The sequence below is a fragment of the Symphalangus syndactylus genome, chromosome 6, assembly GCF_028878055.3.
Source record: "Symphalangus syndactylus isolate Jambi chromosome 6, NHGRI_mSymSyn1-v2.1_pri, whole genome shotgun sequence".
NCBI lineage: Eukaryota > Metazoa > Chordata > Mammalia > Primates > Hylobatidae > Symphalangus > Symphalangus syndactylus.
Window position 1 is genome coordinate 37,728,380 of NC_072428.2, and position 23,008 is coordinate 37,751,387.

General features: G+C 40.1%; 1 protein-coding gene and 1 pseudogene across 3 annotated transcripts in view; both read left to right on the forward strand.

Moving 5' to 3' along the window:
• TSG101 (tumor susceptibility 101) overlaps positions 1-22,528 on the forward strand; it is a 48,592-nt gene extending 26,064 nt beyond the window's left edge. The window contains exons 8-10 of one of the 3 annotated variants that reach the window (XM_055282210.2): positions 18,496-18,698; positions 20,975-21,214; positions 22,198-22,528. In XM_055282210.2, coding sequence (XP_055138185.1) covers positions 18,496-18,698; positions 20,975-21,214; positions 22,198-22,287 — 533 coding nt within the window. In that variant the 3' untranslated portion in view covers positions 22,288-22,528. Of the gene's footprint in view, positions 1-18,495; positions 18,699-20,974 lie in introns of all 3 variants that reach the window. The other 2 variants (XM_063641055.1, XM_063641054.1) reach the window with 2 other exon arrangements.
• LOC129484352 (14-3-3 protein beta/alpha-like) lies at positions 8,443-10,978 on the forward strand (annotated as a pseudogene).
• Positions 22,529-23,008: the final 480 nt, after the last annotated feature.

Sequence of the window (23,008 nt, forward strand, 5' to 3'; positions counted from 1 at the left end):
TATCTTGCACCACATACAGAAATGAACTTGAGATGGGTTAAAGACTTAATGTAAAACCCAAAACTATAAAACTACTAGAAGAATACATAGGGGAAACCCTTCAGGACATTGGTCTAGGCAACCGTTTTATAGTTAATATCTCAAAAGCAAAGTCAACAAAAATAGACTACTGAGATGATATTAAATTAAAAAGCTTCTGAGCCAGGTGCAGTGGCTCACGTCTGTAATCCCAGCACTTTGGGAAGCCAAGGCGGGCGAATCATTTGAGGTGAGGAGTTCAAGACCAGCCTGGCCAACATGGTAAAACCTCATCTCTCCTAAAAACTAAAAATGCAAAAAATCTGGGCGTGGTGGTACACCCCTGTAATCCTAGCTACTCGGGAGGCTGAGGCAAGAGAATCACTTGAACCTGGGAGGTGGAGGTTGCAGTGAGCCGAGATTGTGCCACTGCACTCCACCCTGGGCAACAGAGTGAGACCTTGTCTCAAAAAAAAAAAGCTTCTGCACAACAAAGGAGATAGTCAACAAAGTAAAGAGACGACCTGTTGAGTGGGAGAAAATATTTGCCAAGTACCCATCTGACAAGGAACTAATAAATATACAAGGTATTCAAACCAGTCAACAGTAAAACAAACAAACCATTAAAAAGTGGGCAAAGAACATGAATAGACATTTCTTAAAGGAAGACATACAAATGGCCAACAGGTATATGAAAAAATGCTCAGTATCACTCATCATCAGGAAAATGCAGATAAAAACCACAAAGAAATATAATCTCATCCCAGTTTGAATGGCCATTATTAAAAAGACAAAAAAATAAAAAATAACAAATGCTAGTGAGGATGAGGAGAAAAGGTAACTTATACAATGTTGGTGGGAATGTAAATTAAAGCCACTATGGAAAACAGTATGGCGATTTCTAAAAAAACTAAAATTAGAACTACCAGACAGTTCAGCAGTCCCACTGCTGGGTATTTATCCAACGGAAAGGAAATCAGTATATTAAAGGAATACCTGTACTCCAGAGACTTAAGAACGGTGTGTGGGTGGGATAGGGCTTATGAAGAAAGGTTGGTTAATGAGTACAAACATGCAGTTAGAAGGAATAAGTTCTAATGTTTGATAGCAGAGTAGGGTGACTATAGTTAACAATGTATTGTCTATTTCAGAATAGCTAGAAGACTTAACATGTTCCCACCACATAGAAATGATAAATACTCAAGGTGATGGATACCCTAAATACCCTCACTTGAACATTACATTCCATGCAGGTAACAAAATATCACATGGTACCCACATAAATATGTACAAATATTATGTATCTAAAAAATTTTTTTAGGCCGGGCACAGTGGCTCATGCCAGCACTTTGGGAGGCCGAGGTGGGCAGATCACAAGGTCAGGAGTTCGAGACCAGCCTGGCCAACATGGTGAAACCCTGTTTCTACTAAAAATACAAAAAAATTAGCCAGGCGTGGTGGCGCACGCCTGTAATCCTAGCTACTCAAGAAGCTGAGGCAGGAGAATTGCTTGAACCCTGGAGGCAGAGGTTGCAGTGAGCTGAGATCGGGCAACTACACTCCAGCCTGAGCAATGGAGTGGGACTCCATCTCAGGGAAAAAAAAAATATTTAAAAAAGAATCCTCTATTCCACTTTTCCTGCCACCACTATTGGATGTCTTTATTCTTCTCTGAATAACTCCTTGAAACAACTGTCTTTGTTATCTTCAGTACCTCTTCTCCCTTTCTCTCTTAAACCTCCTCCTTTTGGGCTTTTTCTCATACCATTTTGCTAAAACTGGTCATGATTACCAATAACCTTTTTGAGGTTACATCCAATGGATAGTTACTATTCTCATCTTACTTGTCCTATCAGCAGCATTTGACACAGTTGGTTACTTCCTCCTTGATACACTTTCCTCTTGTTTTCCAAAACACCATGCTCACTTGATTTTCTTCCTGTCTCATGGGTACTCATACTTAGTCTCCTCTGCAAGTTCTTCCATTTTTCTTAACATTGGTGTGACCCCGGCTTAGTCTCCTTGGCACTCTCTATCCTTACTCTCCTGATAATTTCCACCAGTCTCATAGCTTTAAATACCATCTCTGTGCCCCCAGTTCTCAAATTTATGTCTCTGACCTATACCTCTCTCCTGAACTCGAGATTGTTATATCCAGCTGCCTTTTCAGTATCTCTACTTGGATGTTTAATAGGCATCTCAAACTCAACCAAAACCGAATTCTCAGTCTTCCTAACACCTGCCCCATCTCCACTGTTACCTACTCTATACTCTTTGGAGTCATCCTTGACTCCTCCTCAGGAAATCCTCTTGTCTTCAGAATATATCTAGAATCTGATCATATCCAATGCTGATCCAAGTCACCATTATGTCTCATCTAATTTACTTCAAAAGCCTTCCACAAGATTTCTCTGCTTCTCTCCTTGTCCTCCTACATCTCTCTTTTTTGACACAGCAGCTACAGTGATCCTAATAAAATATAGATAAATTGTATCACTCCTCTGCTCAAAACCTTCAAGTGATTTCCTATTTCACTCAGAGTTCAGTCCAAAGTTCTTGGGCCCAGAAGGCCCTACATGATTCTGCCTTCTTCCCCATTACTTCTCTGACCTCATCTCCTACTGGTCTCCTGTCTGAGGATTTGTCCATGGCCTATTTCTGTGCATGGATCAGCCAGGCCTATCCTTACCAATTTGCTGCCACCACCACCAATCCCCCCTCCAACCCCCCACCCACACACTCAACATCCAGAAGAGTGCTTGGTATATAGAAGTTCGCTGTTAAAGAGATTTGCTGAGTTCCTGAATGAATATAGAATCTTGTGAAGTTTATTTTTCTGTTATATTTTCTGATAACTTGTAACCATCTGAGGTCTGATGTAAATGTCGTCCCCCCACCCCATAAAGGGTTATTTCCACCGTTTTTCTCATTAATACATACTATTCAGGTTCCAGTGGTGTGGTTTTGATTTACTAAAATGTATTTGTCATTAATGTAACTACAATATAATAAAATGACTGGAGTTAGAAACCTAAATGATAAAAGGTCTTTAATCCATAAGCAAAGCACACTAAATCTGGTGAAGCTCTCTTATTTTGGTTCAAGCATTATCAATAAAATAGGAATAGTGCTATTTGTCACCCTGTTTCTCATTGAGATAATAGTATAATCCTTTTGATTTGTAGAGAACCTTAGTTTACAAAGATCTTTTTTATGTTAACTTGTTTCAGTACATTAGGTATGAAGCATTTTTTTATAGCTTAGATGATTTCCATACATCCAAAGAATAGAAATGTGTGGAAAATGGTATATGTGGAATCAGATCTCATGTTTATGATTTTTGAATGGGTAATCAAATCAACTAATATTTTGCTGTACATTTTCAAGAGTACTGTCTTAGGCATATAGGCTAGAGGCAAATTATTTTATGATAATCTAGTATATCCTTTAATATATATTGTTTTTCTACCCTTTGATCTTTGCCTACTTGATTTGATTTTTTCCATCATATTTCAGTAGTTGTTGAACATTTAGTAATCTGTTGAACCTTAGACTTAAAGGAAAGCAGAAACATAAAAGTATCATTTAGATATTAGAGTCTACAGTCACATTTTCACAGTATATCAGTGGTCGCAATTTGGGCTGTTACTCTGTTACTGAGGCCATGAGAAAGAATGAATTTGGTTATTTATCCTTGTTTTTTTGTTGTTGTTGTTTTTGAGACAGACTCGCTCTGTCGCCAAGGCTGGAGTGCAGTGGCACGATCTTGGCTCACTGCAACCTCCACCTCTCAGGTTCAAGCAGTTCTACTGCCTCAGCCTCCCAAGTAGCTGGGATTAGAGGAGGGTACCACCACACCCAGCTAATTTTTATATTTTTAGTAGAGACAGGGTTTTACCATGTTGGCCAGGCTGATCTCCAACTGCAACTCCTGACCTCACCGCTTGCCTCAACCCCCCAAAATGCTAGTATTACAGGCCTGAGCCACCACACCTGGCGCTATCCTTGTTTTTTGATACAGGATCTTGCTCTGTTGCTCAGGCTGGAGTGCAGTAGTGCTCTCTGCCCACTGCAACCTCCATCTCCTGGGCTCAAGTGATCCTCCCACCGCAGCCTCCTGAGTAGCTAGGACTGTAGACACACACCACCATGCCCGGCTACTTTTTGTATTGCCCAGGCTGGCCTTGAACTCCTGGATTCAAGTGATCCACCAGTGCTGGCCTCCCGAATTACAGATGTGAGCCACTGCACTAGGCTCCCTTGTTCTTTTTGAAACTTAGCAGTTTCACTCTGTAGATTTATTTTATTTTATTTCATTTTATTTTATTTTATTTTATTTTATTTTTATTTTATTTTTGAGACAGAGTTTCACTCTGCCACCCAGGCTGGAGTGCAGTGGCGTGATCTCGGCTCACTGCAATCTCTGCCTCCTGGGTTCAAGTGATTCTCCTGCTTCAGCATCCTGAGTAGCTGGGACTACAGGCATGTACCACCGCACCCACTAATTTTTGTATTTTGTATGTTAGCCAGGCTGGTCAAACTCCTGACCTCAGGTGATCCACCTGCCTCAGCCTCCCAAAGTGCTGGGATTACAGGCATGAGCCACCTCACCCGGCCTGGATTTTAATTTTATGGTGTAATCTGAATTAAGAAAGATTTAAAATTTACCAAATGTTCAAAAATATTAGTATATAATATGGTACCCAGAAAAGAATGGTGTTCCACTCAGTGATACTTCCACATGTTATGGATTTATGTGTGAGGAATCTCAGTGGACTAATTGGCCCCTGCCTTGGAGGATGTACTCTCAGCTATACTTTGCTTGTGCCAGAATCTCCAGCTTTATTTGATCTCTGTAGAGTACTTTTTTTTTTTTTTTGAGACAGAGTCTCACTCTGTCGCCCAGGCTGGAGTGCAGTGATGCAATCTCAGCTGACTGCAAGCTCCGCCCTCCAGGTTCACGCCATTCTCCTGCCTCAGCCTTGATCTCTGTAGAGTCCTTTTATCAGAGTGCTGTAGATATCTTCAACCTCATTTTACATAGTGTTTTGAAAACTAACTAGGGAAATGAGGAGGTGGTAGTCGGTGAATAATGAAGGAACAAACCGATTCATGTAGCAAAAAAAAAAAAAAAAAAACCTAACTGGTAGTATGCATTGAAACTTAACACAAAGATTCTTTTTCCTGTTACTGTAGGAGCAAAACATAAACTGACTATACCTATCTTAATCAGTTTCACATACAAGATCCCTGAAAAATAGTGGGTATGGATGGGCACCAGGTGAGCCACCACGAAGTTTCTCTACCACAACCACCACCCCTGCCCCTGGCAAAAAAAGAGGAAGTTTAAAAGGCTTTGGCGATTCCTTACTCCAGTCTCAGCAGAGTGTGAAAGTTCTCTTTTGAAGGTTGACTTATTTTAGAAAGCTATATAGATGATTGTAGTTGATTTATAGCTCTGAATCCTAGGCTTTAGGCCTTTAACATATACACAGTTTGACCTTTTACTAGTTGCAGTTTAATAATAGTAAAATTGAAGAGTAGGTGTTTATTCCCGGTTAAAGCCAATACCTGCCACAGAATTTTTCTTGGTAAAACTTCGTAAATACTGTATATTTCAACCTCTGAGTTTTAAAAATGTCATTTTAAGATTTTGTTCCTAAAAATCAAATAAACAAGGATCAGAAACAGTAAGTTTGGAAGGGTGCTATTAACAGAGATTCAGGGACCAGTTTTACCTTTGTTAAAGTGTTTAAAAATGTGGGAGTGGAAAACCCTGAAAATGCCACAGCTGAATGATTTGTTTCTGTAGTTTCCACTCTTTAGTCCATACTGAATATTTAGATAAAGAAAGGAAAAGATAAAGAAAAATAAGAGAGCTTACCTGTTAATATTTCTTTGAGGACAGAAGCTAGTAAACATGACAAGTTTTTCTTGACTGTCTTATCCAACGCTGTTCTTCCCTCTGGCCATCCTAGATTAAGTGTTTGGCCTACAGAAACTGTACTTTCAGGATATGGCACCCAAGGCACCCGGCCCATGTGGGTTTACTAGTGCACACTTACTTGTGTGCAGGTTTGGGTGCCTCTTCCCCACACCTTTCACAGACTTCCTTTGGGAATAACTGCCTCATCTTCAGGGTAAGTAGCATTTTCGTCCATTCCTGGACAGTCAATGAGTCGTGAGTGAAATTTAAATGCTGAGAGCTTAGTCTGCTAAATGTTAAATCCTTTTCTGCCAAAGCAATAATGATAACAGAAATAATGATAACAGAAATTCAAAGCAATAATGATAGATTTGGAAGCTTTTTAAAAAGCTATTGTGTAAGTTAACAAGTGATTTTTATTTTATTAGTAAATGAAAGGTAGGAGAAGCTGATTCATTTGGCTTCCTGTTGTTATTCCTATAGAATACCTCTAACATAATAGATTCTTAAATTAGTCTTTTTCACAAAACATTAATTTTAATGGAATTACTTTGATTCTGATTCATTTTTTTAAGAATAGAATTTTAACGGCCGGGCACGGTGGCTCACGCTTGTAGTCCCAGCACTTTGGGAGGCCGAGGCAGGCGAATCACAAGTTCAGGAGATCGAGACCACGGTGAAACCCCGTCTCTACTAAAAAATACAAAAAATTAGCTGGGCGTGGTGGCGGGCGCCTGTAGTCCCAGCTACTCAGAGAGGCTGAGGCAGGAGAATGGCGTGAACCTGGGAGGCGGAGCTTGCAGTGAGCCGAGATTGCGCCACTGCACTCCAGCCTGGGCGAAAGAGCAAGACTCGGTCTCAAAAAAAAAAAAAAAAAAAAAATAGAATTTTAACTCTCCTTCAGATTTATTGGCCTTTGTGCTTATGCCTACCAGGTAGCATCTTTCATCTTTTATGACTTACTATGATAGCTGAATGATTTTGTCACACTGTTTCTTTTTTGGAGTAGTTATTATTTTGGTGTCTCATTTTAACAAGACTTATACCTACTTACCTTCACTTTTGAAAACTTAAATTTTTATGTAAACGAATTTAAACCTTTTTTTGTGGTGTGTGTTTATTTTCAAGAAGTGTAAACCTGCTGACAGCTTTCTTTAAATTTTTTCCTATTGATTACATGTTTATAGAAACTTTCTAGAGCTCAATTAAGCGCATTTTTCTGAGTGTTTAAAAGATAAATTGAGGCCCCCTAATTTCTTTGGAAGAAAAGCTCCATAGCCTGCACAGAGCCTGTAAGTAGTATTAGAAGCTTACATATTCATACACTATAAATAAAAAGGCCTTTTATAAGCCATGTAATGGATTTGCAGGGTTTGCACTTAATAGCACAGATCAGAACTCCTTTGCTCATACAGTTGTCTGAAATGTTCTTCCTTCTTCAGAGATAGACCTGTTTTTTGTTTTTTATTATGAAAGAAAAATAATCCTCATATGTTCTCGGTCTAGTTTCTAAATAGATGGTCAGTAAGCTACTGTTTGGGATTACCTGGGCTCCATAGTTTGCTGTGTAGCACAGATGCCAGACCTAGGACCATTATGTGGGCCTGAGCAAGTAACATCCAGGAGTAAAAATACTGGGCAGGTAGTTTATTTTTGCTGATTAAGGGTGAGGTCAGAAAAATTATTGTTGAGTTATTTTATAGTTTACTTTGGGCTTATGGGTTCTTTCTTTAATATAAAATCGCTTCATTTGAGTTCTAGGAAGTAGTGATCGTTTGTAAATACTCTTAGGAGATAAATAAAACCAGGCGTCTCAAGTGTTTAAATAGTGGCTTTAAATCAGGTAGTGTATACTAGTGCACTGTGAATATACTTGGCTAAATTATTCAATGAATTTTTGGGTCCACTGAGTGTAGAGTGTCGGTTTCCTAATACTAGAAAAATTATGTCTTATTTTCCTAAGGATTAAGTTTGGAGATCAGATCCTACCTGACATTTAAAGGAAGTTTTGCTTAAGATTGTTACTCAAAGTCTGTTAGCTCTTCAACTGCTAATCTGGAATTGTAGAAGGGCACTTCTGAAATCTGACTCTGCTTGAGTAAAAAGGTCAGTGTGTTGGGGACTTGCGGTATGGCAGTTTGCCAAAAACTCTTATTCTTATTATAGCAGGTATAGAGAATATTCAAATTTCTCCTAAGATGTTTGAGAAAAAAGTTTGGTTTGGTAAGTGTTCACAAAGTAGATGAGAATCTTCCGCCAAATCTTTTTTCTTATTTGTTTGCATAAACATTATCTTAAAGTGGCATAGTTCATCGAATTTTGAACTTTGATGAGTTTTTCTTTTACTTCTTTGAAGAACTCTGGGTTTTTCTTTTTTTACTTTCTTATTTCAGATCTTAGTTATAATTCCTTTTTTTTTACAAAGTAGTTCGATTTTTAAAAGTTTAGATATACTTCACAGTGAAGTCTATGTGTGATAGAGATAAGACTAGGTCTAATCTTGGTGTTTGTAACTTCCTCAGGTGAACTGTGACCTTTATAGGCCAAGTGACTGCTGCCTCGGCCTGGTTCCTATTTTGAGTGTTAATGGCTTTGGCTGGAAAGTCTTGGCAAGGACTTATTTGGTGGTATTATGGTAGCGTTTGCCCAAACATATTCTATAAAGAGAAAAAGAATGTAAATTCCAGGATTTAAATGTGTGTTTTTAAAAATAGGGATTTAAAAATTTAGCATCAGTATAAACTGACCCATTAGACCAGATATAATAGCTTTAACAAAGTATATTGATGTGTTTATGTGTGAAAAATTCACTAACTATAAAAAGACTCTTAAGTTTTCATTAGTTCTGGTAACTTCTGTGCCAATGAATGGAATACCACCACTGTTGCATGTGATTGAATGCTTAATTATAGTCATTTCATTTAGGTACCTAATCTATGGGAGAAGGATTTTCCTTCCTATCTCACAAGAACCATCATAATATTTCATATAGATTATAAGACAGTTTCTTGTAGAAAGGTTTTAAAATTCCTTTTGCTAATGCATCCTTACTATAAACTGGGGACTTAATGAAATCTTCAATAGTCATCATTTCATGAATCATCCTTTGGATATGAAATTCTAAACCAAACTCTTGTAGAAATTGGCTCTTTTTCACTTTCTTTAAAGGACTTTTTAAGTACAGTATAAGAAATTAGAGATTTTTATTTGGTCTAAATTCTGTCCAGATGACTGAACAGCTAAGACTTTAATTCATATTAAGTCTGTGGAAGAGAGCTCACTCTCTGACATATTTTAATCTGTGTGTTCAGTGAATGTGGAAAGATGTGTTGCCTTTTTATATAGCCTCATTTGAAGTAGACCGACTTATTCTACAAATTGCCATGAAGAGCAAGTTCTTGATTAGGTAAGAAAATACTCTTTAGTTAAGGACCTGTAAAGTTTGGAAGTTCACAAAACCACCTGCACTTCTGACACTCATTGCAAGTTCATGGTTTCCCAAGGCCACCCTAAGGTTCTGTAATTATCTAGAAGGACTTTAAAAGCTCACTGAAAGCTATTATACTCAGTTATGACTTATTACGGCAAAAGATACAGATTAAAATAGGCTAAGGAAAGACACGTGGGCAACCCAGAAAGTTTCAAGTGCAAAGCTTCTAGTTGTCTTCTCCCAGTGGAGTCATAGGCAGTGCTGACTTTTCCCAGTAACAGTATGTATTATTATGCATGGAGTATTACCGACCAAGGTAGCTCACCTGAGCCTTGGATCTAGAGTTTATCAGGGCTTGGTCATATAGACACCATTGACTGCCTTTGAGGCTGACCTTTAGTCTCCAGCTCCTCCAGAGGTTGAGCTGTTACCTATCACTGCATGGCCCAAAGACCCCCCATAAATCACATTGTTAGACTGGTGTAGATGAAGAACACTCTAATTAGTCAGGAAGTTCTGAGGGCTTAGACATCACCTCCAGGAGCCAAGGGCAAAGGCATGGCCTCTCTGGGTAAAGTTAATTCTTTACTACACAGAACCAAGCTGTAAGGCATTTTGCCTTATTTTGCTTGAACTTTAAAAATATCTGAATACAGGAGCTGCTGCCACCGTCGCTGCAGCCACGGCAGGCACCGCCACCGCTGCCAGAGGAGTGGGCTTGGGAAGGAAGTGGTCACCTCGCTTGGAGCTTCGCTCGGAAGCATTCTCATCCCCTGCAGCCCTCCCATGGGAATGACTGGATAAAAGTGAGCTGGTACAGAAAGCCAATTCACTGAGCAGGCTGAGCGCTATGATGATATGGCTGTAGTCATGAAGGCAGTCACGGAAAAGAGGCATGAATTCTCCAATGAAGAGAGAAATCTGCTCTCTGTTGCCTACAAGAATGTGGTAGGTGCCCGCCACTTTCCTGGCATGTCATCTCCAGCATTGAGCAGAAAAAGAGGAATGAGAAACAGCAGCAGATGGGGAGAGAGTAGCATGAGAAGACAGAGGCAGAACTGCAGGACATCTGCAATGACGTTCTGGAGCTGTTGGACAAGTATCTTATTCTCAATTCTATACAACCAGAGAGTAAGGTGTTCTATTTGAAAATGAAAGGAGATTATTTTAGGTATCTTTCTGAAGTGGCATCTGGAGACAACAAACAAACCACTGTGTGGAACTCCCAGCAGGCTTACCAGGAAGCATTTGAAATTAGTAGGAAAGAAGAAATGCAGCCTACACATCCAATTTGACGTGGTCTGGCACTTAATTTCTCAGTCTTTTACTGTGAGATTCTAAACTCTCCTGAAAAGGCCTGCAGCCTGGCAAAAACAGTATTTGATGAAATAATTGCTGAATTGGATACACTGAATGAAAAGTCTTATAAAGACAGCACTCTGATCATGCAGTTACTTAGGGACAGTCTCACTCTGTGGACATCGGAAAACCAGGAAGATGAAGGAGATGCTGGGGAGGGAGAGAAGTAATGTTTCTTATGCTTTGTAATCTGTTCAGCGTCACTCTGTACCCTCCACATATATCCCTTGTGTGATAAAAAATAATTATATGTTGACTTTGGATTTTTCACAGCCTCAGCCTAGCAAAAATGGTTCATGGGATAAACACCTGGTGTTTGTATTCTAAAACTCAGATTGGTCACATAAATGCCACGGCATTCTGAAGTTTTGATTTTGATTAACATTGACAGGATTACTGTGTGTTTAATTTTTTTTTAATTCAACACTGTGATTATGGGGTTTTGTAATTTAGCAAAGCTCTTACTTGTAGAAAAAATAGACCTGAATTATGTGTAACTTTTTGGAAAGTTTAATATCAGAATCATTGAAATACAATTCCATTATAAAGTTATACAGGAGGTTATAGAGATTATATTGTGATTCTGGAACCTGGAGTGAGACACACATCATTTGGCATTTGAGTTTAATGGTAATTCATAGTAATGCTGCCTGTTGTTTGGCACTTAAAGACACTTGAACTGTTTGGGCTGTTGCCACTCAAAAGTTCATGACCACAAATGTCCACAGTGTCTTCCTCTGAGGAAACTCGAAATTTAAATTCTTTGTGGCAGATAACTGGCTTATGACACCTTGAAAAGTCCAAGTGCTCATATAACACACCTGACTAAATCCCCTTTTCTACTGCAATGTGTTCACTTTGTTACCAATTTGCAACTTGTGCTTCAATAATGGAATCTATTTTCATTGTTAACACTGAGCTAAAGAAAAGCCGTGTGTTTTTTGAATGACCTTATCTGTTTCCTGGATAATACCTTTAAGAATAATCTTCTGAGTCAGGCATGGTGGTGCGTACATATAGTCCCAACTACTTGGGAGGCCGAGGCAGGAGGATCGCCTGAGCGTAGGAGTTTAAGGCTGCAGTGCCCTGTGGTTGCACCTGTGAATAACTGCACTCCAGCCTGGACAACATAGGGAGACCTCATCTCCAAAAAAAAAAAAAAAAAAAGTGATCTGTAGAGATTGCCTTTCACTTGAGGAGTACTGAATTTCCTGGCTTGGGGCTTTTAAATTTTGAAATCAAAACAGTCTTTCCCACCATCCTTTTTTTTTTTTTTTTTTTTTTTTTTTTTTTTTTTTTTTTTTGAGATGGAGTCTTGCTGTGTTGTCAGGCTGGAGTGCAGTGGCATGATCTCGGCTCACTGCAACCTCCGCCTCCTGGCTTCCAGTGATTCTCCTGTCACAGCCTCCCAAGTAGTTGGGACTACAGGCATGCACCACCACGCCCAGCTAGTTTTTGTATTTTTAGTAGAGATGGGGTTTCCCCATGTTGGTCTCGATCTCTTGACCTCATGATCCACCCGCCTCGGCCTCCCAAATTGCTGGAATTGCAGGTGTGAGCCACCGCACCCGGCCCCCCACCATCCTTTTTGACTGTTGACTTCGGTTTTCTCTTCCCTCTCTAAATTTCTGTCCTGCTTCCTTTTTTTGCTTTTTGAATTCTGTCTTTTGTTCACTTTTTAATGCTGTATATGGGCAAGGGTGAGAGACATTAGTGAGCACCTTGGTGAGCAAGCCTGGCTTTAAAGACTTGAGAAGAGCTTCTAGCACCAGAGCTCTGTCTTCCTCCAGTTCTCAACACGGTGTTGCTCTTCAGTCATACCAGGATCTGAATCAAAAAAGTATTTTTAAATATCCCTGACTTCTCCCTGTATTGAGGCTGGCCCTGATCATGCTTTTTAGTGCCCCTCACCAGGTCTCCCAAGTGCACTTATCCAGCTCAACTCTCAGATGTGTTTTAACGAGACCTTATATTCAGGGAAGTTGTGTGGACACTGCAGTGGAGAGAATTGATAATAGGCCTATCAGTCTCACAATATCACCCCTCTACCTTTAACATTCCATCTAGCAGGCCGGGCGCGGTGGCTCGCGTTTGTAATCCCAGCACTTTGGGAGGCCGAGGCGGGCAGATCACGAGGTCAGGAGATCGAGACCACGGTGAAACCCCGTCTCTACTAAAAATACAAAAAAATTAGCCGGGCGTGGTGGCGGGCGCCTGTAGTCCCAGCTACTCGGAGAGGCTGAGGCAGGAGAATGGCATGAACCCGGGAGGCGGAGCTTGCAGTGAGCCGAGATTGCGCCACTGCACTCCAGTCTGGGCGACAGAGCGAGACTCCGTCTCAAAAAAAAAAAAAAAAAAAAGAAAATGCAGTGGTGAATGTGGAGCTAAGCCTGTTGGTGTATCTGGTAGCTCTTTTCTTGCTTTGTTTTTCCTTAACCAGTATTCTGCCTAACGTTTTCTTCTGTGATGGTTATATTGCCTAGCAAGCACACCTGTGGTTGTGAAAATAGTATAGCAAAAAAGAAAAATCCCCAGTTATTGATGAACTAGATTTGTGTATGCCTTTTAAACAGTTCTAGTTTCACCTTATGCAGAATAATCAGGAAAAGTATAACAGTTCAAAAGTGAAATAAAAATTATGTCAGTTAAAAACAAAAAATACCCAAATATGAAAAAAAAAAATCTGCCAAAAGCTTCCTGCCTAATACTGCAATTTGAAGATGAGATGGGCAACATGGAACAATGGAAAAGGAGGATGCATGCTCACTGAAGCATGAGCTGGGCCACCACTCCTGTTACAAACCAGGAATTATAGCAGATTCCTATACTTTGAGGTTTTTTTGTTTCTTTTTTTGTTTTTTGCAATAGCAAATAGGTGGGATGCCAGGCACAGTGGCTCATGCCTGTAATCCCAGCACTACAGAAGGCTGAGGAAGGAGGATAGCTTGAGCCTGGAATTTGAGACCAGCCTGAGCAACATAGTGAGACTACCTCTCTACTAGAAAAAAAATTTTAATGGTTACAGAAAAGATCTAATGTTTTTTCTTCCTTGTGTTAAGGTGTTTTAGTAAAGTTTATATTGCATTTTACTTTTCTAATCGTTTGAATTTGTTGTGAGAGACCAAAATTATAAATCAGTTTTCCCCTCCCTGCCAAAAATGGAAACCAAAGCAAGTCCAAGAGATTGAATTATGGTAATTATGGTAGTATTCTTTGTTAAAGAATTTGGATGTTCCCTTGGGAACAGAAATTTTTTTTTTTTTTTTTTATTATACTTTAAGTTTTAGGGTACATGTGCACAACGTGCAGGTTAGTTACATATGTATACACGTGCCATGTTGTTGTGCTGCACCCATTAACTCGTCATTTAACATTAGGTGTATCTCCTAATGCTATCCCTCCCCCTCCCCCCACACCCGGCAAGAGGCCCAGGTGTGTGATGTTCCCCTTCCTGTGTCCATGCGTTCTCATTGTTCAGTTCCCACCTATGAGTGAGAACATGCAGTGTTTGGTTTTTTGTTCTTGTGATAGTTTGCTGAGAATGATGGTTTCCAGCTTCATCCATGTCCCTACAAAGGACATGAACTCACCATTTTTTATGGCTGCATAGTATTCCATGGTGTATATGTGCCACATTTTCTTAATCCAGTCTATCATTGTTGGATATTTGGCTTGGTTCCAAGTCTTTGCTATTGTGAATAGTGCCGCAATAAACATACGTGTGCATGTGTCTTTATAGCAGCATGATTTATAGTCCTTTGGGTATATACCCAGTAATGGGATTGCTGGGTCAAATGGCATTTCTAGTTCTAGATCCCTGAGGAATCGCCACACTGACTTCCACAATGGTTGAACTAGTCTACAGTCCCACCAACAGTGTAAAAGTGTTCCTATTTCTCCACATCCTCTCCAGCACCTGTTGTTTCCTGACTTTTTAATGATCACCATTCTAACTGGTGTGAGATGGTATCTCATTGTAGTTTTGATTTGCATTTTTCTGATGGCCAGTGACGATGAGCATTTTTTCATGTGTCTTTTGGCTGCATAAGAAATTTTTAAAGAATTTAACTGCCGAAGGGGCTTAGCCCTGAATTATGGTGGCTGGTTGGGCAGAATTGTTTGAATAAAGTGAAGCAGTGATAGTGTTGATGATGCAGGATTTTCTTCTCAGTCACTCTGCAAGCCAGGGACCTCTGACCAGCGACACCCTGCCTGGGCCTCCCTCAACCATGCTACGTGCTGCCGGAGACAGCCCTCCCATTTGGCCCAGTTGGGCCGAGTCTGGCTTACCCACTGGTTCCTGAGTTCTTGTCCTGTGCCCATAAAGAATGGGGATGCACTGACAATCAAAGAGTGAGCAAGACAAGGAGTTTTATTGACTGATGAAAGAGCTTTCAGTGGAGAGGGGATGCAGGGGTGGTTCCCCTACCCAAAGCTGGGAAAGTCCCCTCTAAGTGGCTGAGTCCTGGGGCTTCTTTTTTTTTTTTTTTGATCAACAGGATGGTTTAATATTTGAAAATTGATCTGTGTAATTCACTACATTATCAGAATAAAGAGAAAAATCATGTCAATTGATAATCTCAGGATGATCATCTCAGATAAAGAAACAGGGACATGCTCTTCTGTAAAACAACATTGATCACACTCAAGAAATATTAATATTAAACTATAATAATGCATATTCAGATTTTTCCAGTTGTTCCATTAATGTCCTAACCATTTAAAATAAAATCTGGGTTCCTACCCAGGATCAAATATAGCATTTAATTATCAAGTTGAAAACTTAATTATTGTAAGGTGAAAATCTTTTTAACTCTGCCTCATGGAAGAGGGTGGATTGCCTTGCCTGTCTAGGCATTTTTTTTTTTTACCTCTCAAATACAACTCCCTCCCATCTAAGAGGAACTATTATCCTCATTTTTAAGATAATTAATGATAGTTTGGCTTTATCTGTTTTTCAGTATGGTTTTCATCATATTTTTAGTATAAATTTATTAATATCAAATAGTAATAATATTTTAATAATAGTATTTTAATATGATAAGGTCTCATAATCTATGTATTTCCCCATCATCGTATTTCTTTTTCCTTTTGTATTTGTGTCCTCAGGGCATCACATCAGGATGCATGTAGTATCTGTTTGTCTCATTTTTTTTTTATTATTATACTTTAGATTTTAGGGTACATGTGCACAATGTGCAGGTTTGTTACATATGTATCCATGTGCCATGTTGTTGTGCTGCACCCATTAACTTGTCATTTAGCATTAGGTATATCTCCTAATGCTGTCCCTCCCCCCTCCCCACACCCCACAACAGTCCCCAGAGTGTGATGTTCCCCTTCTTGTGTCCATGAGTTCTCATAGTTCAATTCCCACCTATGAGTGAGAACATGCGGTGTTTGGTTTTTTGTCCTTGCGATAGTTTACTGAGAATGATGTTTTCCAGTTTCATCCATGTCCCTACAAAGGACATGAACTCATCATTTTTTATGGCTGCATAGTATTCTATGGTGTATATGTGCCACATTTTCTTAATCCAGTCTATCGTTGGACATTTGGGTTGGTTCCAAGTCTTTGCTATTGTGAATAGTGCTGCAACAAACATACGTGTGCATGTGTCTTTATAGCAGCATGATTTATAGTCCTTTGGGTATATACCCAGTAATGGGATGGCTGGGTCAAATGGTATTTCTAGTTCTAGATCCCTGAGGAATCGCCACACTGACTTCCACAATGGTTGAACTAGTTTACAGTCCCACCAACAGTCCTGGGGCTTCTTACAGGCTCAGAATAGGAAGGGCAGGCCATAGGTAGTATCGGAAAAGGCAACATTTGATTGGTTAAAAGGCATTATTGAGGAAGAATCAATGGGAAAGCGTGGGCAAACAGGAATAGAAGTTCTCACTCTAGGTCAGGGGTTTCATCCGGGACCAGCAGTCCAATCTTTTCAGCCTTCAGGCTGTTTTTGGCTTGAAGATGGCATTTCACCGGGGACCCACCCCATCTGCCTCGGCATTTGGCTGCCTCCTGTCGCTATTAATGAAATCCATAATTTTAAATATTTTACTCTATTAATGACTTTTCAGCACTGTTTCCAACCACATGGCTTCAAAGCAGTAGAGCTTTAGCAGTTCACTTTTCTGATTTTCAGGTAGTAGAGATATTGATGAGTTCTTTCATTTGGTTTAATACCACCATGCCATTTATTTTGGAGCGCTCATATATTTGTAAACAATTTTAATAATTACCTTCTTCTACATTCCAGCAGAAGGCAAGAGAAGGGAAGTTTCCAAAAAAGCACATCCTAAGGACTTCTAACTATCTGAGGCCTTTTCTCTAGGACTCCTAGAAGATAACCAATTCTGTTGATTTCAGGAGATCATTCAGCAACAGTTTTGCCACCCTTAACATTTAGTATTTAGGCTGCATAATAAGGATTATAGAGACCTTTCCTTCAGAAAATAGGTTTTTAAACTAATAAATATAGTGATAACTGTTAAGAGAGAGCAGATTCTAGTTGTTGTGCTGATGTTTTGGGAATTATGGTTAATGGAGGAAAGATCATTGGCAAAGATTAGCTTTCACCGTAATTTAATGATAGAGAGAAGATGGGATCTGATATTCGAGAGCATTGAACTTTTTTGTTAGTTTAGAATGGCTTAGAGTTTGTTGACAGAGTTTGTTGATGGTCTTGGTAAAAAGCAGGATCATCTAACAGGTAATTAGAAGACCCAGGTAATTCACAAGGCCTTCAGGAAGTTTGCTTCCCAGCCACTGGGGAGGCTAAGGCAGGAGAATAGCTTGAACTCAGGAGGCAGAGGTTGCAGTGAGCCGAGATCATGCGACTGCACTCCAGCCTGGGTGACAGAGTGAGACTCCATCTCAAAAAAAAAAAAAAAAAAAGGCAATTAAGGTTAAATATACTTACGTCCTCACGTAGTATTTTATAATCAAACATAATTAAAAGTCAAAATGCCATTTACACTTTTGCTGATTAGGACAATAACTGAAGAACACTGATAGTCATAAAGGATACCCAACCTTATATTAGAAAGGGGACCTTTTTGAAGAAAATATCCAGGGGATGTTTATTTGATCTGAAATATGCATGGAAATGATATAGTACACTGATTAGGAAGGGACATTTGGAAAAGAATAGTAAAGAATCTGGGAATAAACAGTTTATCAGCTGTTGAATTTTTTGGATGTCATTCTTTTTTGTTCATCCGTTCTGTCTTGTTGGTAAAGGGTGAAGTAGTAAAAGTCTTACAGAGGGCAGCCTTATTAACCTGTACATTCGTTTAGGGAAACTGCCCATTCTCAGTCCTCTCACTGGCCTCTACAGTGGGCACTTGTCTCCTTCAGCTTATCAGCGAAGCCTGATGTTGGACTTGGCCTGCACCAAATGTTTTTCCTTGGTGGAAATTATTGTGCCATTTGTTGGTGATTTAGGAATAATTGTAATTGGTAGGGACATAGCCTCTGTCTCATTGAGAAAATAGCTAATGGTAGCTAATTGTTTGGGCTATGAATAGGGAAACTGGGTTTAACATGGATTAATAGTAATCTCTTGCAGGGCAAATATTTCTGAATCAACTCAGATTTTTACATTGTTTCTGATGAAACTGGTAACATAATTTTTTTCTTTCCTCACATTTCGAAAGTGTCGGTTCATATTGCCCCCTTTTCTGAAGGTTCCTGTGAGACAAATAGAAGGAACTTGGGAAATAAGCAAGTGTTTTTTGCCTCTGTTTCCTGCAGGTCCCAGTAGGGATGGCACAATCAGCGAGGACACCATCCGAGCCTCTCTCATCTCTGCGGTCAGTGACAAACTGAGATGGCGGATGAAGGAGGAAATGGATCGTGCCCAGGCAGAGCTCAATGCCTTGAAACGAACAGAAGAAGACCTGAAAAAGGGTCACCAGAAACTGGAAGAGATGGTTACCCGTTTAGATCAAGAAGTAGTAAGTGACTTATTAAAGACTTAAAATTTTTGGATTGAATTGTAGCCATAGCACAGTGTTCTATATGTCCCCTGGATGTTGTGGGCATAGTAGGAGTTCAGAAAATAATCGGCATTGGCCGGGCGCGGTGGCTCACGCTTGTAATCCCAGCACTTTGGGAGGCCAAGGCGGGCGGATCACGAGGTCAGGAGATCGAGACCACGGTGAAACCCCGTCTCTACTAAAAATACAAAAAAATTAGCCGGGCATGGTGGCGGGCGCCTGTAGTCCCAGCTACTCGGAGAGGCTGAGGCAGGAGAATGGCGTGAACCCGGGAGGCGGAGCTTGCAGTGAGCTGAGATTGCACCACTGCACTCCAGCCTGGGTGACAGAGCAAGACTCCGTCTCAAAAAAAAAAAAAAAAAAATTATCGGCATCTTTAGACATTTGAATGTAATTTTTTATACCTTTGTTTACAGTGGAACCTATGTTTGGCATTTGGTCTTAGATTGGGAGGGGTATAATATTTAGACCATTTTGTTTGCACCTTGTATTAGTCCGTTTTCACACTGCTGATAAAGACATATCCGAGACTTGAGAGAAAAAGAGGTTTAATTGGACTTATAGTTCCACATGGCTGGGGGACCTCAGAATCATGGTGGGAGGCAAAAGGCACTCCTTTTTTTTTTTTTTGAGAGAGTCTTTCGCTCAGGCTGGAGTGAAGTGGTGCAATCTTGGCTCACTGCAACCTCCACCCCCCGGGTTCAAGTGATTCTCCTGCCTCAGCATCCTGAGTAGCTGGGATTACAGGTGCCCCCCCACCATGCCTGGCTAATTTTTGTATTTTTTAGTAGAGACGGGGTATCACCATGTTGGCCAGGCTCGTCCTGAACTCCTGATCTCAGGTGATCCACCCACCTTGGCCTCCCAAAGTGTTGAGATTACAGGTGTGAGCCACTGTGCCCAGCCAAAAGGCACTTCTTACATGGTGGTGGCAAGAGGAAATGAGGAGGAAGCAAAAGCTGGAACCCCTGATAAACCCATCAGATCTTGTGAGACTTATTCACTATCACAAGAATAGAAAGACCAGCTCCCATGATTCAATTACCACCCCCGCGTGCCACCATCCCCCACCCCACCCCCCCGCTACACACACACACACACACACACCCCTTTCTGTGAGATACAATTCAAGTTGAGATTTGGGTGGGGACACAGCCAAAGCATATCACACCTTTGCCCTAGGAAATGATGTTTTAACCTAAAGGAGGACTGTTCGAGTGCCTAATGTTGCCAGTTACTAGGAAATAAGTTTAGAGAGTTCTAAGCCATGATAAAGATCTGCACATCTTAGGAGCAGACTTAAAAGGACAGTACTATTTTATTGTTTCCAAAGGTTGTGTGAGCCATTTTTAAAAGTATGTTCAGGGAACTTTCTCGATAATCCAGAGATACTTGGTTGGCTAAAGAGCTACATATAAACATAGCATATGCAACCTTCAGCTCTTTAAGCTTTCTCATAACAGCTATGCCTTGGATAGTACATGTGTAAGTCAGCCTTATGGCTTTGCTTAATGATGATAAAGTGGAGGCATCAGCACAATTGAAGTGCCAATTTCACGCTCCATTTTCATCCCCATGAGGGAGAATTTATTCCAGTAAATGTGCATTTTTGATGGAAGAGTAAAGAATTCTTAGAAGGTTGAGGGCTTTGTGGAAAGTGATTTGTATGTACCCATTAGCCTTACAAAGTGGTTCTAGATTGTAAAATACGCCTCGAAGTAGCCAATTTTTAGAATTCAGGAAAGTGACACCAATACAACTCAGAGCCTACAACCACCACCTGCGTGTGATACTTTGTGATTAGAATGCAGATATTTGGGCCTCTATGCATTGAATCCTCTTCATAGACTGAGGAAAGTTACTCTCCTATGGCAGATGCCCACTTGTTGGGAAGAAAAACCTCTTACGATTTTCTATGTAAAGGAACCTTCTGCTGGAAAGTATCTTGTCTGATGGCTTAGTTTGCAGTATCATTTGTCGCTGACAGGTGACAAGCTTGTTACTGTCACTGAAAGTGCTGTCACCTCAGGATATCTCCATTACTCTATTTCACTCAGCATAGTAGATCACATCTTTTCCTCTACCTTTGACCAGGGTGTTATTTGAAACATTATTCTCATCCATGAGTTGTTTAAACATGGTTGTTAGCCTGTCTTTTCCTGTGAAGTGTTGTAGATGTCTGACAAGTGGATAATTATGTACAGTTATTAATGCTTGGACTGTTCTGTTTTCAGGCCGAGGTTGATAAAAACATAGAACTTTTGAAAAAGAAGGATGAAGAACTCAGTTCTGCTCTGGAAAAAATGGAAAATCAGTCTGAAAACAATGATATTGATGAAGTTATCATTCCTACAGCTCCCTTATACAAACAGATCCTGAATCTGTATGCAGAAGAAAACGCTATTGAAGACACCATCTTTTACTTGGGAGAAGCCTTGAGAAGGGGAGTGATAGACCTGGATGTCTTCCTGAAGGTATTTCTTCATTTTATGTTCCAAGATTTTTTTAACTTGGTTAGAGGCACTGACCTTGCAAACCACAAACCAAGAGAGTTTCTCTGTAGTATGGATTAAGATTCTTTATCTTCCCAAAAAACAGTAAATGAGATGTAGGATTTTGCGCCATCTTTTTACCTACAGAGTACTGAGGATTGGTCTGAGCAGGGGAAGAAAAGTGGGCTGGTGGCTGCAGTTCTCTGCCCACAGGCAGCGTTAAGATGAGTGTAATTCTTCTGTGCCTGGGTGGATCAGGAGGTACGATCAGATTTCCATTGGTTGAGGTCATACCACCTAAATTGAGATTACTGATTGTGCCACCTCCATTTTTTATGTTAATTTTCTTAGAGTTATATAACTTTAGACCAGTTTTCCCACATCAAGGTATCAGGCTGCCCTTTCAAGCCCTCTTGAATGAAAGTTGTCTCAAGCTTAATGCTGTTGTACAGAGGAAAATCTGGTAAGCGAAGTTTGGCTACTGCTGTCTCTTGGGTCATGGAGAACATGGTTTTAGGGATAATAGCAGCCACCTTTGGGATATCTGATCCAGCTGCAGCTGGAGCCTGGTCAGGTCATGTGCTGATCTTGCCTATCTCCTCTCACTGTGGGAATGGCCAAACCACGTGCCTCAGAAGTGGTACAACCACATGAATGGCTGGATATAAACCAGAGACCCAAGAGAGGACTCTTTTTCTGTACAATCTCTTGCTTGAGTGGCATGACTTAGGAAAAGAAAGTGTAGGTCAAACTCCTGAGACAGATCATGCAATGTAATGCTTTCCCTGTTGAGTAAGCCTTTATAATATGCAGTTTAAAAGCCACATATAATGAGGTATTCATTCCAAAGGTTGACAGGTCATGAGTTAGGGTTCTTAGATCCCATCTAGTTACAAATTGTCTATTTTATGCCTGGGCCTAAATCAAAGCCATTCTAAACTATTCAAACTTTTTTCCCCTCCCAGCATGTACGTCTTCTATCCCGTAAACAGTTCCAGCTGAGGGCACTAATGCAAAAAGCAAGAAAGACTGCCGGTCTCAGTGACCTCTACTGACTTCTCTGATACCAGCTGGAGGTTGAGCTCTTCTTAAAGTATTCTTTTCTTCTCTTCCTTTCTCTTATCAGTAGGTGCCCAGAATAAGTTATTGCAGTTTATCATTCAAGTGTAAAATATTTTGAATCAATATATTTTCTGTTTTCTTCTGGTAAAGACTGGCTTTTATTAATGCACTTTCTATCCTCTGTAAACTTTTTGTGCTGAATGTTGGGACTGCTAAATAAAATTTGTTGCATAATTTTTCTCTCCTTTATTGGACTTTAGGAAAGATCCATGAAACCTTAATGAGCCCAACTTCTCATTTAGCAAAAAAGGCATAAAATCCATCTTAAGTTGAAATTTAGTATTATTCTACAGCATATAAAGTGAAATTAATATGGAGATATACCAAATAGAAATCTAGATTTTGAAATATTTGAAATCGAAGCATTTGAGTAACTTATCTGTGAAAGGTCCAAGGAGATACTCTCCTACCAGCCCTACTAAATTTGTTTCCTTTCTAGGCCTCACTGAACCATAAGTGTTTTCATCAGAAAGGAGCAGAGTGGCAGGTCCAAACTATATACCTGATAACTTTAGGATTAAAGGGAAAGATACAGTGTACCATTGCCTCCCTGCTTTTATTGTCATTTAAAGTTTCGTCTTCATGGTGAGTGATTCTGTAGCCAAGTTTGTGACCACCCAATGAACTATATAGCTGCTATATGTCCTGCAGAGC